The sequence below is a fragment of the Stegodyphus dumicola genome, chromosome 4, assembly GCF_044657685.1.
Source record: "Stegodyphus dumicola isolate Sdum_Otavi_A_Nest chromosome 4, ASM4465768v1".
NCBI classification, from domain to species: domain Eukaryota; kingdom Metazoa; phylum Arthropoda; class Arachnida; order Araneae; family Eresidae; genus Stegodyphus; species Stegodyphus dumicola.
This window is the reverse complement of record NC_140771.1, coordinates 248,698,802-248,715,260: the sequence shown is the minus strand read 5'-3', so window position 1 is coordinate 248,715,260 and position 16,459 is coordinate 248,698,802. Positions and strand designations below refer to the sequence as shown.

The 16,459-nt window shown below is 28.4% G+C and overlaps 1 protein-coding gene across 2 annotated transcripts in view; it reads left to right on the top strand.

Moving 5' to 3' along the window:
- The window catches only part of LOC118200596 (tumor protein p63-regulated gene 1-like protein), a 40,953-nt gene extending 28,054 nt beyond the window's left edge, over positions 1-12,899 (top strand). For both annotated transcript variants that reach the window (XM_035372557.2, XM_035372556.2), the window contains one exon: positions 2,263-12,899. In XM_035372557.2, the coding sequence (XP_035228448.2) occupies positions 2,263-2,620 (358 nt within the window). In that variant the 3' untranslated portion in view covers positions 2,621-12,899. The remainder of the gene's footprint in view (positions 1-2,262) is intronic.
- Positions 12,900-16,459: the final 3,560 nt, after the last annotated feature.

Sequence of the window (16,459 nt, the reverse complement as noted above, 5' to 3'; positions counted from 1 at the left end):
TTGATGCAAGAGTGGGATTGACTACCGCAGGGACTACTCAACTGCCTCCTGCCCACTGTTGTTGTGCTGCTGTGACCTGTCTGGCTATGAAAGGGGGCCATACTCCATTAGACTATTTTTCAGTTCGAAATCGTGATGGGGGATTATGGACATCCCTGTATTATGAACCTTACTGATAATTATGCCTACATAAAATGACTTTTGAATGGTGCATTTCTTTCTGTGTTACAAATATATATTCATACCAAATTACATAAAAATCTGTCCATTACTTTTTCAAAAATGATGTAATGTGCAAATTCTTTTATTTTACACACGAGTGTATTTCTTTCAATTTCCCTACTTCCATCAAATTTTAAAGATTACCAGTATGATTCAAGATTTCAAGTGTGAAATTGTATGTTTTTATAGTTTTGCAGTTTTGAGTTTATTTGTAGTCACAGAGTTAATTAAATTATGTGTGGGCATTTATTCAAGTACCAGAAAATGTCTTTTGCTTTGAATTTTGAGTTAGGCATTTGATAATTACCCTTATGTTTTTATAGTTTGTTAAGAATGTCTTGAGAAAAATAGAATTAATGAAAGCAAAGAATTGAATTTACATGCTTTACTTCTTGAGAAATAATTATTTCATAAGTAACTAACTGAAATATCCCTATATGAGAATAGGTAGGAAGCATTCTGTAGTCAATAGTAATTTCTCCGTTTTACTTTCTTTAAAAAAAAAAAAAAAGAAAAAAGAATCGTAATATGATTGCATTCACTATTAATTCTTTTTGGCATCTTTTTATGTTGAAAATTTTGCGTTATAAATTCATTCATTTTTACTCTTGGATCCAAAAGCTCAAATTTCTTTATGCAGTTTTTTATAGTTGAAACATCTAATCTTTGTTTCATAATATGACAGTAAAGAAATTCTGAATTGTTTAAATTTGTAAATGAATTCCTCATTGTAAAATAAGGAGAATATCCAAAATTTCAGTGTGCAATGTGTATAAATTTTTATATTTTTAATAATAAGGGGTTTATTCGACAAGTAGTACGATTGAATTTTAAAAAAGAAAAAAAAAAAAAAAAATTTGTTTTTCACAATTTTGATGCATCAACTTAATAGTTTTCAAAATATGCCCCTTCTGTAGCAGCACAGCGTTTCCAGTGATACTGGCCATCACTGAATGCTCCCTGGAACACAGAAACTGGAATGCTCTTCAGCTCCCTCATTACAGCCTCTTGAATGACCTGGACAGAGCTTTGATGCTGTCCTTTTATGATACTTTTTAGTCGGGGAGGGGAGGGAAGAGGAAGAAGTCTGAAGGAGTGACATTTGGGATGTCGAATGACTGTGGAAGCTGTGTAATGCCATGCTTGGTCAGGAAGTCCATGACAGCAAAGACGATGTGGCTCGGCACATGAACGTAACAAAGCCTGCATGATCCAGCGATTGCTGGATGGACACGGGCAACTTGTTTTCTGAGTCTTTTAAGTACAGGTACAGCCTAGATGTTGTTCCATCAGACTTCTTCCCCCCCCCCCCGACTGAAAAGGGTTATAAAAGGATGGTACCACAATTCGGTCCAGACCATTTGATGCTTTTCCTAGGAATATAAAGTTTTCAAAAGTTTTAAATTTAGTTGTATGGGAATATTTCCCCTTTGACTGTTCATATGTAACATTCAAATTTTTGCAGTACTTTGTAAGGGAATTAGGGAATTCTTAAAATCCTAATCCAGTTTTTCTGTAGTGTGAATTAAATGTATATATATATATATAATTCTAATGAATTTTTACTTTTATGTTTACAAAAATATTATAATTATATATTGCATTTGTATGATATAAGTATAGTTTTATATTTAGTGTTAAAATTTTTGTTTTTAATTAAGGAAGTATAAAAGGCTTCAATATAAATTCAATCAAATAATAATCCCTTGTAATATAACTTTCTTTTTTTTTTTTTCACCTAAAAAAGTGACCAAAGGAAACAGCAGCATATATATAAGTGTTTCTCAAAATGCTGATTAGTTTTAAATCACCCTAGATATTTTTTTTTAATTGTTTTTGTATGTGTTCATGAAAAATTCCTATGAAGCAAACGAAGTTTCTTTAAATACTGACTTTTGAAAAAATTGGAAAAGTTACGGAACAAATGCTTGTTATTGCATATATGATATTTATGACAGGATAATTATTATCATCAATTAAGAATTTGTAATTTCAAAATATAAAGATTGCTCATTGCAGTAATCATCATTTTCTCTTTAGCGCTCGAAATCAGCTTGGTGTACAGTGTTCTTGGAATGCAATTCAACAACTTCCTGTGCTGAAGCGTTGGAACCCATGGAGCAGAGATATTCCATGGGTTACTTATACATCACACCCACTTTATAAAACAGATACAGCTGAAAAAAAAAATTATAATATTGAAGATTTTGCCAAGAAGCTTGTAAGTACAATTTCATCAGGAAATGATCAGGAATCCCTTGTGGCTTCTCCAGTGGAAAATTCATGTAAAATTTTATACCAGCCTATTATTATTGAAAGTTATGCTGGAATTGTTGCGGCTCTTCATAATGCTAATGAATTGGGGTTTTTTAAGTCAAGAGGCAAAGTTAGTTTTTAAATATCAAATGAGCTTAAACAGAGGTAGATCCGAAAAGTTTCCAGAAAATATGATGCTATTGTTTATATGGTTCAATAGTTTTTTAATAATGAAATGCCGCTGTTTGCAAATGAACTTAAGAATGAGTGGGTAAGGGGAAAGAATTCAAAATCAGTAGTGTTTAGTGTTCTTAAATGCTTAAAATTTTTTTGAGTGACTTCATTTTATAGCAAACAATTTGTTTATGATAATAAAGCTCTTATTTTAATTTAAACTGTAGAAAGAATACTGTATTGGATGCTTTAATTGTAATAATATCAAAATTAAAATTTTGTCAGAATATCTGTAGCTGTTTGAAAACAGCGTAGTTTTACGAACAATTTTAATGCAAGAAAATGGCAGTGGTGCCTTTCTACAATTGTGCCTGTGATATATATATTTATATCTTTAAAAACATATGAAGAGTATTTAATTTTAAAGGACTGAAATTTGAACACACTTTTTTTAGAACTTTATGTTTTGAAAAGTAATATCAATTTTATAAAAACTTAAGTTTTTTGAACTCTCAGTTTTGAAATAATTAAAATAAATTTATAATTTATAACTATTTTTAACTGGTTTAGTTTAAAATACAAGGAAGCAATTTTATTTTTGTGATTTATAACTTTTTTTATATGTATAAATATTTTTGACAAAAATTAATAACTTATTAACTATTAAAAAATATGGCAAAAAAAATTTAAATAGTGCCATAAAAAGGAATACTTTAAGAAATAATCTTGTGTGTGTAAGTATAAGCATACTGTGGTGTGTATATGTATATACATACATACTCTCATATTTTAAAATTATGAACAATTATGTTCAAAATAATGAATCTATCAGTCAGAATCAATTATTAAATAATCTTCTGCCTATGAATTCAAATTTTGAAGTTAAAGTGAGACTTTATAATCTCAAAATTATCCATATGCAAATGCATTTTTTAAAACATTTCGAATTTTTTTTTTTTTTTTTAATTTGGGAATTATCTTGAATTTCATTAATATATATTTGTATGAATACTGTCAAACCTGCTTATATTGAATTTCAAGGCTCATCAATTAAACATGAAGGAAAAGTCTTATTTTTTTTCTTATTGATGTGTGTGATTACATAAATAGTTTAGAAAAAGCTATTTAGGCAATGCAAGTTTAAAAAAAGATTATATGAGTTTATTCATTTGATAAGTGCTAGCAATTTTGTACATGTCCAAAAGTTTTATTTATTTATTTATTTTTTTCCTGAAATATAAAAATAAAAATTCTTTCTTTGAGATGAATGAAATGTTATTTAAAAATTAATGGTAAATATAAAGTTATTATTATCCCCCCTTCAATACAACATTTCCAACTATATTGTTCCAATCTGTATAACTTGTTTAACCAGCTGGATTTATATAACTGTTTCATACTGAAATACAAAGTTCTGTAATATGGGTACCAGAAATAAAACGTTTCATGAATTAAGATCTGTGAAACGTTTTCATATTAAAAACAGCAGAAGCAAGTCAAAGTATATTTTATGTTCTTATTTCTTTTTGGTGCTTTTTTTTAATTAATTTTTAGAGGAAATTTTTTATCTCCCCATTTCACTGTACGTATAATTTTTAACTTTGCAGGAGGGGGAAAATTAATGTCTTTATGTTGCTGCTATTTTTTAATATAATATGAATTACAAAAGTCATATAATAACAATTGACTTCTGTTGTTTTAATGAAAGAACATGAAAGAGAGTTCTTTGCTTTCTACATTCATGTTCTTTCAGCTTCATATTAATCTTTGTTCATGTGATCAAAAATATTAGAAGCATTTGTTCAGAATTACATATTTCATTTTTGAGGAAGTCTTTAATTACATTTGCTTCCTGTCACATCTTTTACATCTTCTATCTGCTTAGGAATGGAAATGCAGTGTGATTTTCCAGTTTTCAAAGAGTATTTTCTATAAATTTGTTTTATATATAGATTATAGCTTGTAACTGTAATTTAATTTAAAAGCTTTTGTGTTTACATTTTTCTGTTATTGTTTTTGATGCACATATTTTAAAATTCGATACGTGTATTCTAGAGTCTCACTTGGCTCGGTAACATACAAGCTCCCTACTTCAGCAACTTATCACTATGTCTAAATAAGCAAACAGAATGTACAGAGGATTTAGACCATCTTATTTAACTGCTTCCCTTACAAATTTTTTTGAAAAAAATTGCAAAAAATCATCACATTTTTTATTTTATTATTAAATAGACAAAACGAAACAAATGAAAATATGTAGGTTTTAAGTTTAATTTTTAATTTTTTGAAGGATAAAAGCATTTAGTTTTAATATTAGTTTCTATCCCGAGTTATCTCGGGCAAACGAAAAAAAAGTTAAATATTAGTCTTTGTATGATCGTTTTTGAAACAAGGGATAACGCAAAGTGATACCTGACATTCTACACTGGTATCTGGTCTCTTTTCTTACTGGCTTACCGCTGGAATCTCTTTCACGGGAGACAGAGGACACTGTCTCGTTGGATTTTATTTTTTTTTTTTAATTTTTATTCCACCTCTTCATAATTACTATCTGAAAAATCATTCCTTTCGCTATCTTGCATCATCGCCATTATTTGGTATTTTTTCAACGCATGTATCCTTCTTTATACATGACTAATCCACAAGCCAACATATACTATACAATAGGGAAACGCGTGACTAGTCCCTCCAAAAGAACTGCACAACCAACAAAATTTGGCAAACTGCCAGTCAAAGCTGAATATTTCCTTTCATTTCCTCCAGGCCAAGTAAAACCGTGATATAACAAATTCTGCTTCACCCGAGTTTTCACAGGATAATAATAACCTGCAATATATACGAGCCCGAGTTAACTCGGGATAATCAGGCAAGCGGTTAAAACTAAGTAAGTTTAACAGAAGCTACACCTGGCACTTACAAATCAGCTAGCATTTATGATATGAACTCAAAACTAGAATTTTAAATTGATTTCAATCTTAAGAAGCTATCAGCCAAAGCCTATGCAGAGATATTTAAAAGTGCAAGTTGGCTCTTAACCTGCACTGGCGTGACAGCACTATCGGCAATAATAAAGCAACGCCATAGCCAGGAATGGTTATCTTCGAGAAACAACTAGTAATGTGGCTTTCAGCAGGCAGAACATGCTCTGACTAAAATAATCTGAAAGCATCACTTAAATACACACGAGCTAGTTTGCTTTCTAGCAGGAAAACGGAAAGGGAGGTGAGAGGACAGATTCGTAACATAAAGTAACTGGTTAATTAATATAAATTCCTTATAATGCTTCAGTGCTAAAGAATTCAATATAAGTGGGATTTGATTGTAATTAAATGCAGAATTTTCTCATTATTTTATGAATTAATGTTATTTCATATTGTTAACTGAGAAATCATTTGACAAAGAAATTTTATTCTGAATCTTCTCCTGAACTTCAGCATTTTTTTATTAAAGTAAATTTGGTTGGTAATATTTATTAATATGCATTCATAAATTTTTCAGTTTCACTAGTTGATCCATATAATTTATTTTGATTAAAGTTTAACCATGTATGATTCAGTAGTTAATTTAATACTGTAGTAATGAATGTTTAATACCACTGTTGCAGCTGAAATATATCCCTCTTACGTGTTGTTATGTTGCTTCAATTATAACCGTGCTTTTATCAGCAGAAAAAATTATTTGTTTTTGCTGAATTTTTAATTTCATAAAGAAGCTTATGTCCTTTCTAATTTAAAATATTATATAGAAAAATATTTAAATATACATTAGTGATTAGACAGATAATTGAAATATTTCAAATAAGTATAATTACTTATCTCAATAGCAGTGTAATCTAAGCATTAGATTTACTTTTTTCTGGAAACTTTTTTCTTTATGATTACCTCTTTATTACACATCATTGCCTTGGGGAAGGGAACCTTGTTAGAAATTTGTGAACATTTCTAATACAAGGCATGTACCTTTGTTTTGCACACCTTTCCCTCCCCTTTTTCTTTCTTTTTTGTCAGTTGTCATGTTCAACTGGAAGTCAATCTTGGAAATATATGCTGTATTAAGTGTAAATGTCTAATTTGATTCTATATGTCTTTCATAGCGATAGCTGCATGCCAGTTAGATGTTGTCTGTTATCTATGTGATTATATTATGATATTTCGTGTTTCATTCCATTATGGATTTATATCGAATTTTCTATATTAAATGTTGTAAATATTTATTTTATATACATATTAATGGAAATTCTAGTCAGCTTGCTATCGAATTTGCATTAATTTCAAATGTGCCCATCTTCATTGTTCAGGAATTTGAAGCATACAAGTTGTAATCTAGTCTATGTATTTTGCTTTGCTATGAAGTGTCATCATATACACTTTAATTGTGAAAATATTGTGATTTTACAGGGATTAAAATTGGTAAATTATGTTGTCAGCTGAATATGTGTATTCATTCATAAATTTCACCCGTATTCTAATATTTGAGTTATTTATTGGAAGAAAAATATTTTATTATAGAAATTTAATTATAAATTATTGAATACCAAATTTTATCAACATCTTTGGTATGTTAATCGATTGTTGGCCGTATTTCAAATTTCTACTGTGTTATGGTATAATTAAGTTATGAATTCAGATAAAATTAATTGAGTTTGGAGTACTGTATTGTATTTAATATTTAACTTCAGAAGGAACCTCACTAACATGTACTTAAATGAATGGACTTACTTCCTGTAGTTGTTTCAAGCTTTAATTTTCATTATTTTACTCTGAACCTGTATAACCAGTGCAATTTAGATGAAATGTGTGTGTGTATGTGTATATGCATGACTGCATACATTTATTGAATATTTTTCAATTTTTTTAAAGTCATCCTAAATTATTGCTATATAAAATTCTTTATATAAACAACGAACAGAAGGTTTTGAACTTAACTTTTTACACATTTGTTGCATTTCTTATGAATGAATAAATAGGAAAGAGGAGCATGAGTTGGAGCTTATTTTTTGCTCATGGTGCCAAGGTTTTTAAATTTTTTTTTTAAATTTGCTATTTGGATAATCTTTTAAGCTGTTATTTTATGAGAAACATGAATGTGATTGGTGTGTTATAGCTTATCTAAAATTTTTGAACTGAAATTATATATATTTACTTTTAGAAAATATATTACTCTTATAAATATTTTCAGTGTCAGAAAGCTATTTGTATTGGACAATATTTTTGTACTTTCAAAACATATCTTTATTTTATAATTGATGGATTAGGTATGGAATATGAGTAACGAAAATGTTAAGTTTTATTAACCAACACTTTAGAAAATTTAAGACAGATAATTTAAGTATGAGTAGAAATGTATTCATTACTTTTTCATGTAGCTAATTGCAATGTGATTAAAAATTCTTTTTTAAAAACAGTACGGTAAGCCATTTATTAGATGTGTACTTATTAAAATGCTACAACTGATATTTCAGGAGCTGACAGTATCCAGTATAAGATATTAATAAATTACAATCTCAGAATAGCCTTTTAGGGTTTTTAATTCAGTATCTAATCACACAGGCTATTAAATATGTACATGTATCTAATATAAAGTCTTAATTTTGATTTTAAGAGCCTTTTCTAAGTCTTTTTGTTAATTTTTGTGATTTCATATTTTCTGTCCTAAAAATATGCTAAAAATAATATATATTAAATAGCTGATGCATGTTATTTCTATGGTTAATAGTTTTCATCTGTCATTTATATAATATTTTTCATACATATATTTGCATAACAGTATATAATAAAAGTGAAATCCTTGATTTTAAAATACTGAGATATCAAGAACCAGTAATGTGTAATTGTAATTAGCTTCTGTTGATGAATATCTTGAGTTCCTCAGTTTAACTTCTAGCCATTAATTCGATATCAATCATAGCTTCTTTCTATCAACATATGCCATTCTTGTGTTCAGAATTTGGGGACTATTTGTTGTGCTATATCATATTTATTAGCTATGTAATAGCCTATGCGATTATATACTGAATTGAAAACTTAAAAATGTATTTTTAGAGTGTAATTTATTAATATCTTGTACTGGATATTATCAGTTCCTGAAATGTGCGGTATACAGGGATTTTATTAATTATATTTTAATGAATTCTAAGTATATGCTACTTTTAAGACAAAACAGGCAAAATCATGGGGAAAAAAAAAACTTTAAGAAGATACTGAACATTAAAATTTGATCTTCTCTATATATACATAAATATATGCATCATATCGAAGTTCATTAAAAAATATTCCTACAGTAAATGTTTCTGATGTATTATCTAGTCTATATATATATATTACTGTTATTTCAAAATCTGTCTGCGTATTCGTGCAACTTCTAAATCTTGTGTTTTAGATTAATATTACACTGAGATTGCAAAAAATTCCACAACAGTGTATTTTGTTGTACTGTCCACATTTACTTTATTTCTATTTTTAGTCTAAAGCAATAATTGTTTACCTCCATTCTTTCTTTTAAGTTAGATATGTTTTAATTCTTTCTTTCTTTTGCCTGTGATTGATATTAATGCAGGATAAGAAATCAACTTAGCATTGATAATATAAATATATTTCTCTCATTTCCTTTTCCCCCTAAATTACCAGAGCTTATTGAAAGTTGACTACCTTTGTTTCTCTTTCCTAATATCAGATATGCCAACCCTGTACTGGATTTTCTTGAAGTCATACACTGAAATGTTCAAACCCATGTTTAGATTGTCATAACCTTCAAATTTTATCTAATTGAGTGGAAGCTCCTAATATGTTTTGCTGTAGCACATGTCTAAGATCTGCTTCAGAGGCTTCAAAGAGTATATAAAATGCATGTAATTGATAAAGTATGTTCTGGCAGGGCAGCTGCAGGGATTAGGAATGTGAATGTTGTCAACCCATGAATAGACAATAAGCAGTGACTATTATGAAAACATATTAAGAGAATCCATTTGTATGGAGCCATGATGAATAAAGGACTGGTTTTGCTGCTGGAACAAAGCCTTTGCCTATGCTAGCAACACTTTAAAAGCAACAGGAAAATGCTAAAATATCTTCCATCTAGTCTGTATTCTGTACCATGTGATTTTGGGGCAACAGGAAAATGCTAAAATATCTTCCATCTAGTCTGTATTCTGTACCATGTGATTTTGGGGCATTTTAAAAGACAAAGCGATATTGCATGAAAGGAGTTCCTTTCCATTTGAAGATGTAAAAAATATCTTGGGTGCAGTGCTAAAAGAAATGTCACAAATTTGAATTTTTAATAAAATGTTATAATAACTGTAATTCAGTGTGAGAGACTGTATGGTGAAAATTATATATATATATATATATATATGTTTGTTAGGCTCTATTAATAGGAAAACCAATCTTAAAACTTTTCAACCAGCTTACATAAAACACCAAATTGAAAAGAACTAAAAACATGTTTAAATCAAAAAGATAAAACTATTAAAATGCCAAGTAATACAATTTTTCTTTTCTACTTTTAGATTGATTTTAAGCTAAAAAAAATTATTAATAATATGTGTGTGAAATAACTTGCTGTTTAATAAATTACTGTACAAAATACATTTTTATTTAAATTTTTTTGCAACATTAATTTAAAAGTTATATTGATGTAGTCACTGTGAGATTAATTAAATACATTTTATGAATTCTTACTGTCTGATATAAACTGCATGACATAAGACTTAATTGATGATAGTGGTTGTAAATCCATAAATAAAACTGTATGGCTCAAGATGCCAACAAAGAGGATATCTTAATAACATAATATTAATAATGAACATATCTTTTTATTAAATTATGTATCCATTTATTTTTCTTCTAGTTGAAAGTCTGAAAATTGGTCATCAGTTTACATTGTTATAATTTTTAAAATTTGATTTTAATTTAGCATAAGGTATCAATTCAGTTTTGTATTTCATCTGCAAACTGTTTGAAAAATTTGGAAAAATATCTAAAAGTCAGAAACAGCATCTGGTTCTTGTGCTTTTAAAATATCACGTTCTCATTGATAGAATATTTTATGTTCAAAATTGTCTATCTTCATTGCTTTTATAAAAATTTTATGCTAGGTACAATTAGTATAAACAACTGTGTAAAAAAATATCATATTACCATTTTAAGCACTTCAGTAGTATTTTTTTATTATGAAAGACTGTGTTGTGATAATTTTAAATGATTCCTAAAATGAATTAGAATGTAAAATTTGTTTTACTTTTCTTGCTTAAAATCATTGATTGACAGATGTTTTATTGCTTGGTTGGAAAGTTTTTAAAATCTCTTATTTTACGAACTGTTAAGGTTTGATGAGCAATGCTTTGTGATTCGATTTGGCTAATAAGGTCTTTGATGAAAAAATTAAATTAATATCATCAAATTTATATAATGTATCATATTTGCTTAACAGAAATAAGGTACATTCTTTTAGATTATCATCAGTTACTAATGTAAGAAACTTGTTTCACGTCTCTGAATGCAAAACATACAGGCATCGAACTTTTCCTAAAAATGTATTTTTTAAAAAATTAGTAGTGGCAGGTCTGTAGTTTTTTATGGCAGTAAGGAAAAAATTACGTTTGATGCTTGTTTCGCATAGATCAACCATTCAAGAGAAGGGAAGGATGAAATGTAATTGCATTAAAATTCGTGGAAGCAGTAGTCCTTGAAATGTTACATTCAGTGAAATATTGAGAGAATTTGTTCTCCAGTCTCATAAAAACATAAAGAATGTGATAAAACTGAACACAACTAAGTATTTATAAATAATATAATAATTGTATCTGAAAATGTTTGGGTATAAAGGTTAATTTTTATATTTCCAAAATTAATACACAAAAATATATGGGAAGGATTTTACCATTATATTATAATGTCTAGTATTTAAAATATGTATATATATTTCATTTTATTTATATATCAAACACAGCTGAAAATAAAATTTTTTATTTCTCTTTAAATGCTCCTGCTGTGCTGTTTTGAGATTTAAATGTATAATATTAAATGGACTTCAAAATCAGATTAAATATTCTTAGAATTTGATGATGATATCAAATGCAATATACTTCAAACAAATAATATTATTTAACAAACCTCACATAAGAAATCTCAAAATGTCCTCTATATATTTCATAAAACTGACATTTGCTTAATAATGTAGATTATGTAATTTGAATGTATTTGTTTATAATGTTTGAATACCTAATAATAATTTCATGTATGTTGTGAATTTCACTCTTTTTTTTTTAAATTTATGCTACCTTTTTTATTGTTCTTAATTTTCAAATATATAAGCAGGAAAACATTAAAGGCTAATGTTGAGTAAGCCATAGTTTTTTTGTTTTAAATCTTTACATTCTATGATTGCATAGTCATAGTTGTTTCAATGTACTTAATAAGAAATGTTATCACATTTCAGTTTAAATAAATTCAAAAGTATAATGTATATATATTTGATAGTTGTATAATGTTCATTAAGTATAGGTTAATAAAAATAATAGTTTCCAGATTACGTTGGTGCCAAAAAATTGGAAATGTAGTAATTGGGATTTTGTTGCATTGCTTAATAACTGATATACTAGAAAGTGCAGACAAATAAGACCTGTCATTTAAAGAAAAGAATATATATGTATATATTATCTATCTCCTACATATTGCACAAAACTAGGAACAAAAAATTTTGAAATTATTTAAATCATCCATAATAGCAAAAGATTTAAATGATTTTAAAAAATATGTTTTAAGACATGCAATGAATCAGAATAAATTTATATCATACTTTGATCATAGAATTGTTAATAAGAAATCAACTTAACATTTGCTAACATAAATATATTTCTCATGGATTGTAAGACCACCGACTTAAGGATTTTTACATTAATATTATAAATACATTTGAATAGTTTTCAAATTGTGTGTATTAAAATATTTTTATTAAATCTCAGAAAATTTGAGCCTTATTTTTTCCTGAAACTCATAAAATGTGTAACAAAGTTTGGTGTTGTATCCTGTGCAACATTTGTGATGTTATTATTAGTCGAAGAATAATGATTGATTTATGATGTAACATGAAAGGAAAAAAAGTGTTTCATAAGCTTTATGTTCAGCTACTAATGTAATCTGTTCTTTTAATCCCTTCTAACTTCATTAATTATAATGAACTATAAAATTTACTTTTTGAATGTTATATTGTTACCTTCAAATTTACAATAAAGTTCATAAAAATTATTGATTTTTTTTTTTTTTTTTTTTCTTTTATATGCCACAGTATATACTATAAAGTGTACACAAAGAGAATACAAATTCAGTTATTTTTCAATGCATAGTATGAATGAAATATTTTTTTAAATATTAATAGAATATTTCATAATTATTACATGTGTGTAACTAATGTTCAGTTTTGTATTTTGCTTGGGGAAAAGTGCAACGAATGTATGAGGTACTGAAGCAAGATTACGACTTATTAACTCTATTACAAATGCAAATAACAACTGGCACTGGTTCTTCAAAGAAAAGAGATGGGAAGTTACAGCAAAGGTAAGATCACGCTAAAAGTTGTTTTTAACATTCAGGGTATTATTTTTAGTGCTTATTTTCAGCAATGAATGACTACTATGATGGTAGCACCATCTCACAGGTTGAAGAGAATAGAGGTTCATACATTTTTTAGACAATTTTTATTGTAATTACAAGAATATTTTACCTAAAATTTTTATGTTTTAAATGTTCTGTTTGATAGCCCTTACTCTGCCCTATCTTTATACACCGTAATTTCCAAGACATTTTAAAGTATTCGAAGAGGTATCTTATCCCATTCCTCTTGAACAGCTTTCCAAACTGCAGGGAGGGTTGTAGGTCGACATTTGGACAACTGGCTTTTAAAAAAAAAGTGCAAAAATACATTGCTGATAGATCATGAGACTTAGTAAGGATATGTATGGAGGGTATGGCCTTAATACCAGTTTCTTTCTTTCTTTTTTTTTTTCATATTTGAAAATTGGGTCTAAAATAAGCTTTTGATAATAGGTGGAGTTGATCTTAACATTTTTATCCATTCTCTTTATTTTTAATTTGTAGTCATGAAAAACCAGCAACAATCATTAACACTTTGAAAAACTTCCTTTGAATTTTTTGAACCATGTTTTAAGATTTTTTCCCCTCCTTTGATGATAATAAATGGATCTCTTTTTATTGCAGCCATTTAAGTATACCTAAAATTCTTCCATTGTGACAGCATTTTTCCATTTTCGTCCAATAAATGTTTCTCCTAAAGGATTCTGCTGTGCATTCTGGATCATGTTGTGTAGAAAGTCAATGCAAATTACATTTTTTTGCCTTTTTAAGATTCAAATCAGCATTAATCACTTTGTTTAGAGTTGGTACTGAGCATTTTAATAATTTTACAACTGTCCTTAGACTTGGCAGAGTTTCTTTTATTGTTAAATAGCTTACATTTACAGCATTCAAAGCATTCCATTTTTACCTTGAATGCACATTTGGAACAACTTTTCTACTTGAAGCTATTTTTTTCCCCCTTTGTGATTGACAACATTACCTATTGTAGCTTTAGATACTGAAAAACAATGGCTTTCACAATGTTTTTAACAACAACTGCATACAAATAATTTTCTTCAGAAAGTACATAAGCACAGCCTTCCATCCATTGCTTCTTTGAAAGTGATATTTTGCATAAAAACAAATCTGTTAAGTAGCAGATGATAATTTATACTTTCAAAAATATAGTTGCAGTTAAAAGAAAAAAAAAATCCAAGCATTTCCCCCCCCCCCATAAAATCTGCAAACAGCCTCTGGATCATCCATGGTGTAAAATGCCAGTTTTACTGGCTGGAATGGCTCTTTTCATATGGGCCTATAGGATGTAATTTTTTACATATTGAAGCTTTTTAGTCAACTCTTCAATCAGCAAGGATCAGAAATAAAAATCGATATTGTTTGCCATTTCCTGTTCCACATCAAGTAGCAAATTTTAAATATAAATAAACATCATAAATTAAATTTCTTTGATCCTTATTTAATGCACTGAATCCTCAGGACATACATGCCCCAGCTCCAGGAGATTAAAAACCTAGGAACTACTGTTTCCTAACCTGATACTCTAAGCCATTAAACCAAAAAACAGTCTTGACCTCAGAGTACCAGACTATTTCCACATTTATCACAATGCTACTTTACTCTCCTTCTTAAAGCTTGTTTGATAGTTGCAAATCAATTGTGGTGATATGTGCTTTCAAAGAATTTTTACAAACTCTGTTATACTGATAGGTGTGTATGCAAAACTGCTAGTGAATTGTGGCCAGAAGGTACTGCAATATAGCTATTTTATTTGTGAGAAGTGAGTTTATATTTGTCATCACCAATTAATTATTATTCGTATTATCAATAAAACCAATAAATGATCAATTTGATAATTTATTTACAGAAAAGGATGTTCACTGCATAAAAAAAAGGGGGGGGCATTTCTATATCTCCTATTCTACTAGGCCAATTGATGAAATTTAAATTGTGTTTCTCATATCTCGAAGGCACAACTTAGGATATGTATTAGATTTATATCTAGCATTGTTTCAATATAGGTATTTTGACATAAAATCAGATTTTTTTCTGAAATGATATGCCAGTTTTTTTTCATATTTCGATTGTACGACTCAAATTATGCCAAACTGCCAAATTTTGTAAAAAAACGCAGAGTAGTTTTTTTGCTCTCAAAATTTTAGCACCTCAATGTTAATTGAATTTGATATATACTTATCAATATGTCTTTTTTTTTATTATTAAACATACTTGATTCCTTCTTCCAGAACTCGAAATTTAGGCTTGACACAATTCGCACATTTTTTATTATTTATTTTAAAAATTTTTTGAAAATATTTTGTATAGTAACCTATAAAATTTTTAACATCATCTTAATGTAGATGTATTTCTAAACATATCTACAAAAAATTAGAGTTTTTATTCAAAATTTCTTAAGATATATGTGAATTTACATTTTGGCGCATTTTGAAATTTGGCGTATTTAATATAAGCGATAGTAACAAAAATGTGGTTTACACGCTTTGTTAAAATTATTGGAAAGAATGAACGAGGGAACTATTTTTCCTCTCGTGCATCAATAGGAAAAAAGGAAAGTAAGTAGGTTACTATAAATTAACAATTCCGCTAAGTGAATTATTCTTGGCGCAAACTGAAAAAAATATGCAAAGATAAATTTTTGAATTTCTCTGTAAATTTCTCATAATATTCAGGCATAATGAGTCATAGAATAAAAATACAGAAAAATTTGATATATTATTTCAGGGAAAGTCTGATTTTGTGTCAAAATACTATGTTAGAACAGCACTTTCGAGACATGAAAAACGCAATTTTAATTTCGTCAATCGGCCCAGTAGAATGGGAGATACAGAACTGTTCCTCCCTTTTTTTGTGTGGTGTACATGTAATGCAGAAATACAACTTGTTGTGGTGTACATGTAATGCAGAAATACAACTTGTTGTCGTTTAAAATCATTCTCTTCCATGGTTATGCACTTTTGAATGCCTGCAGAGCTCTTGCATACTTTAGGCCAAGGAAACCTGCGAGTTCAGCACTCATGTTGCATTGGATCATGTCACAATCTCCCAAAACCATTATCTTAATAAATGTTACTTCAAGCAAAGGAGAAGAGATATTTAGCAGAGGCCAGATCTGAAGAATAGGAGGTGATGGAATGCAGTAACTCTTGTAAATGCATGGATGTGGTGGTATGGGACATGTATTATTGTGGAGTGGG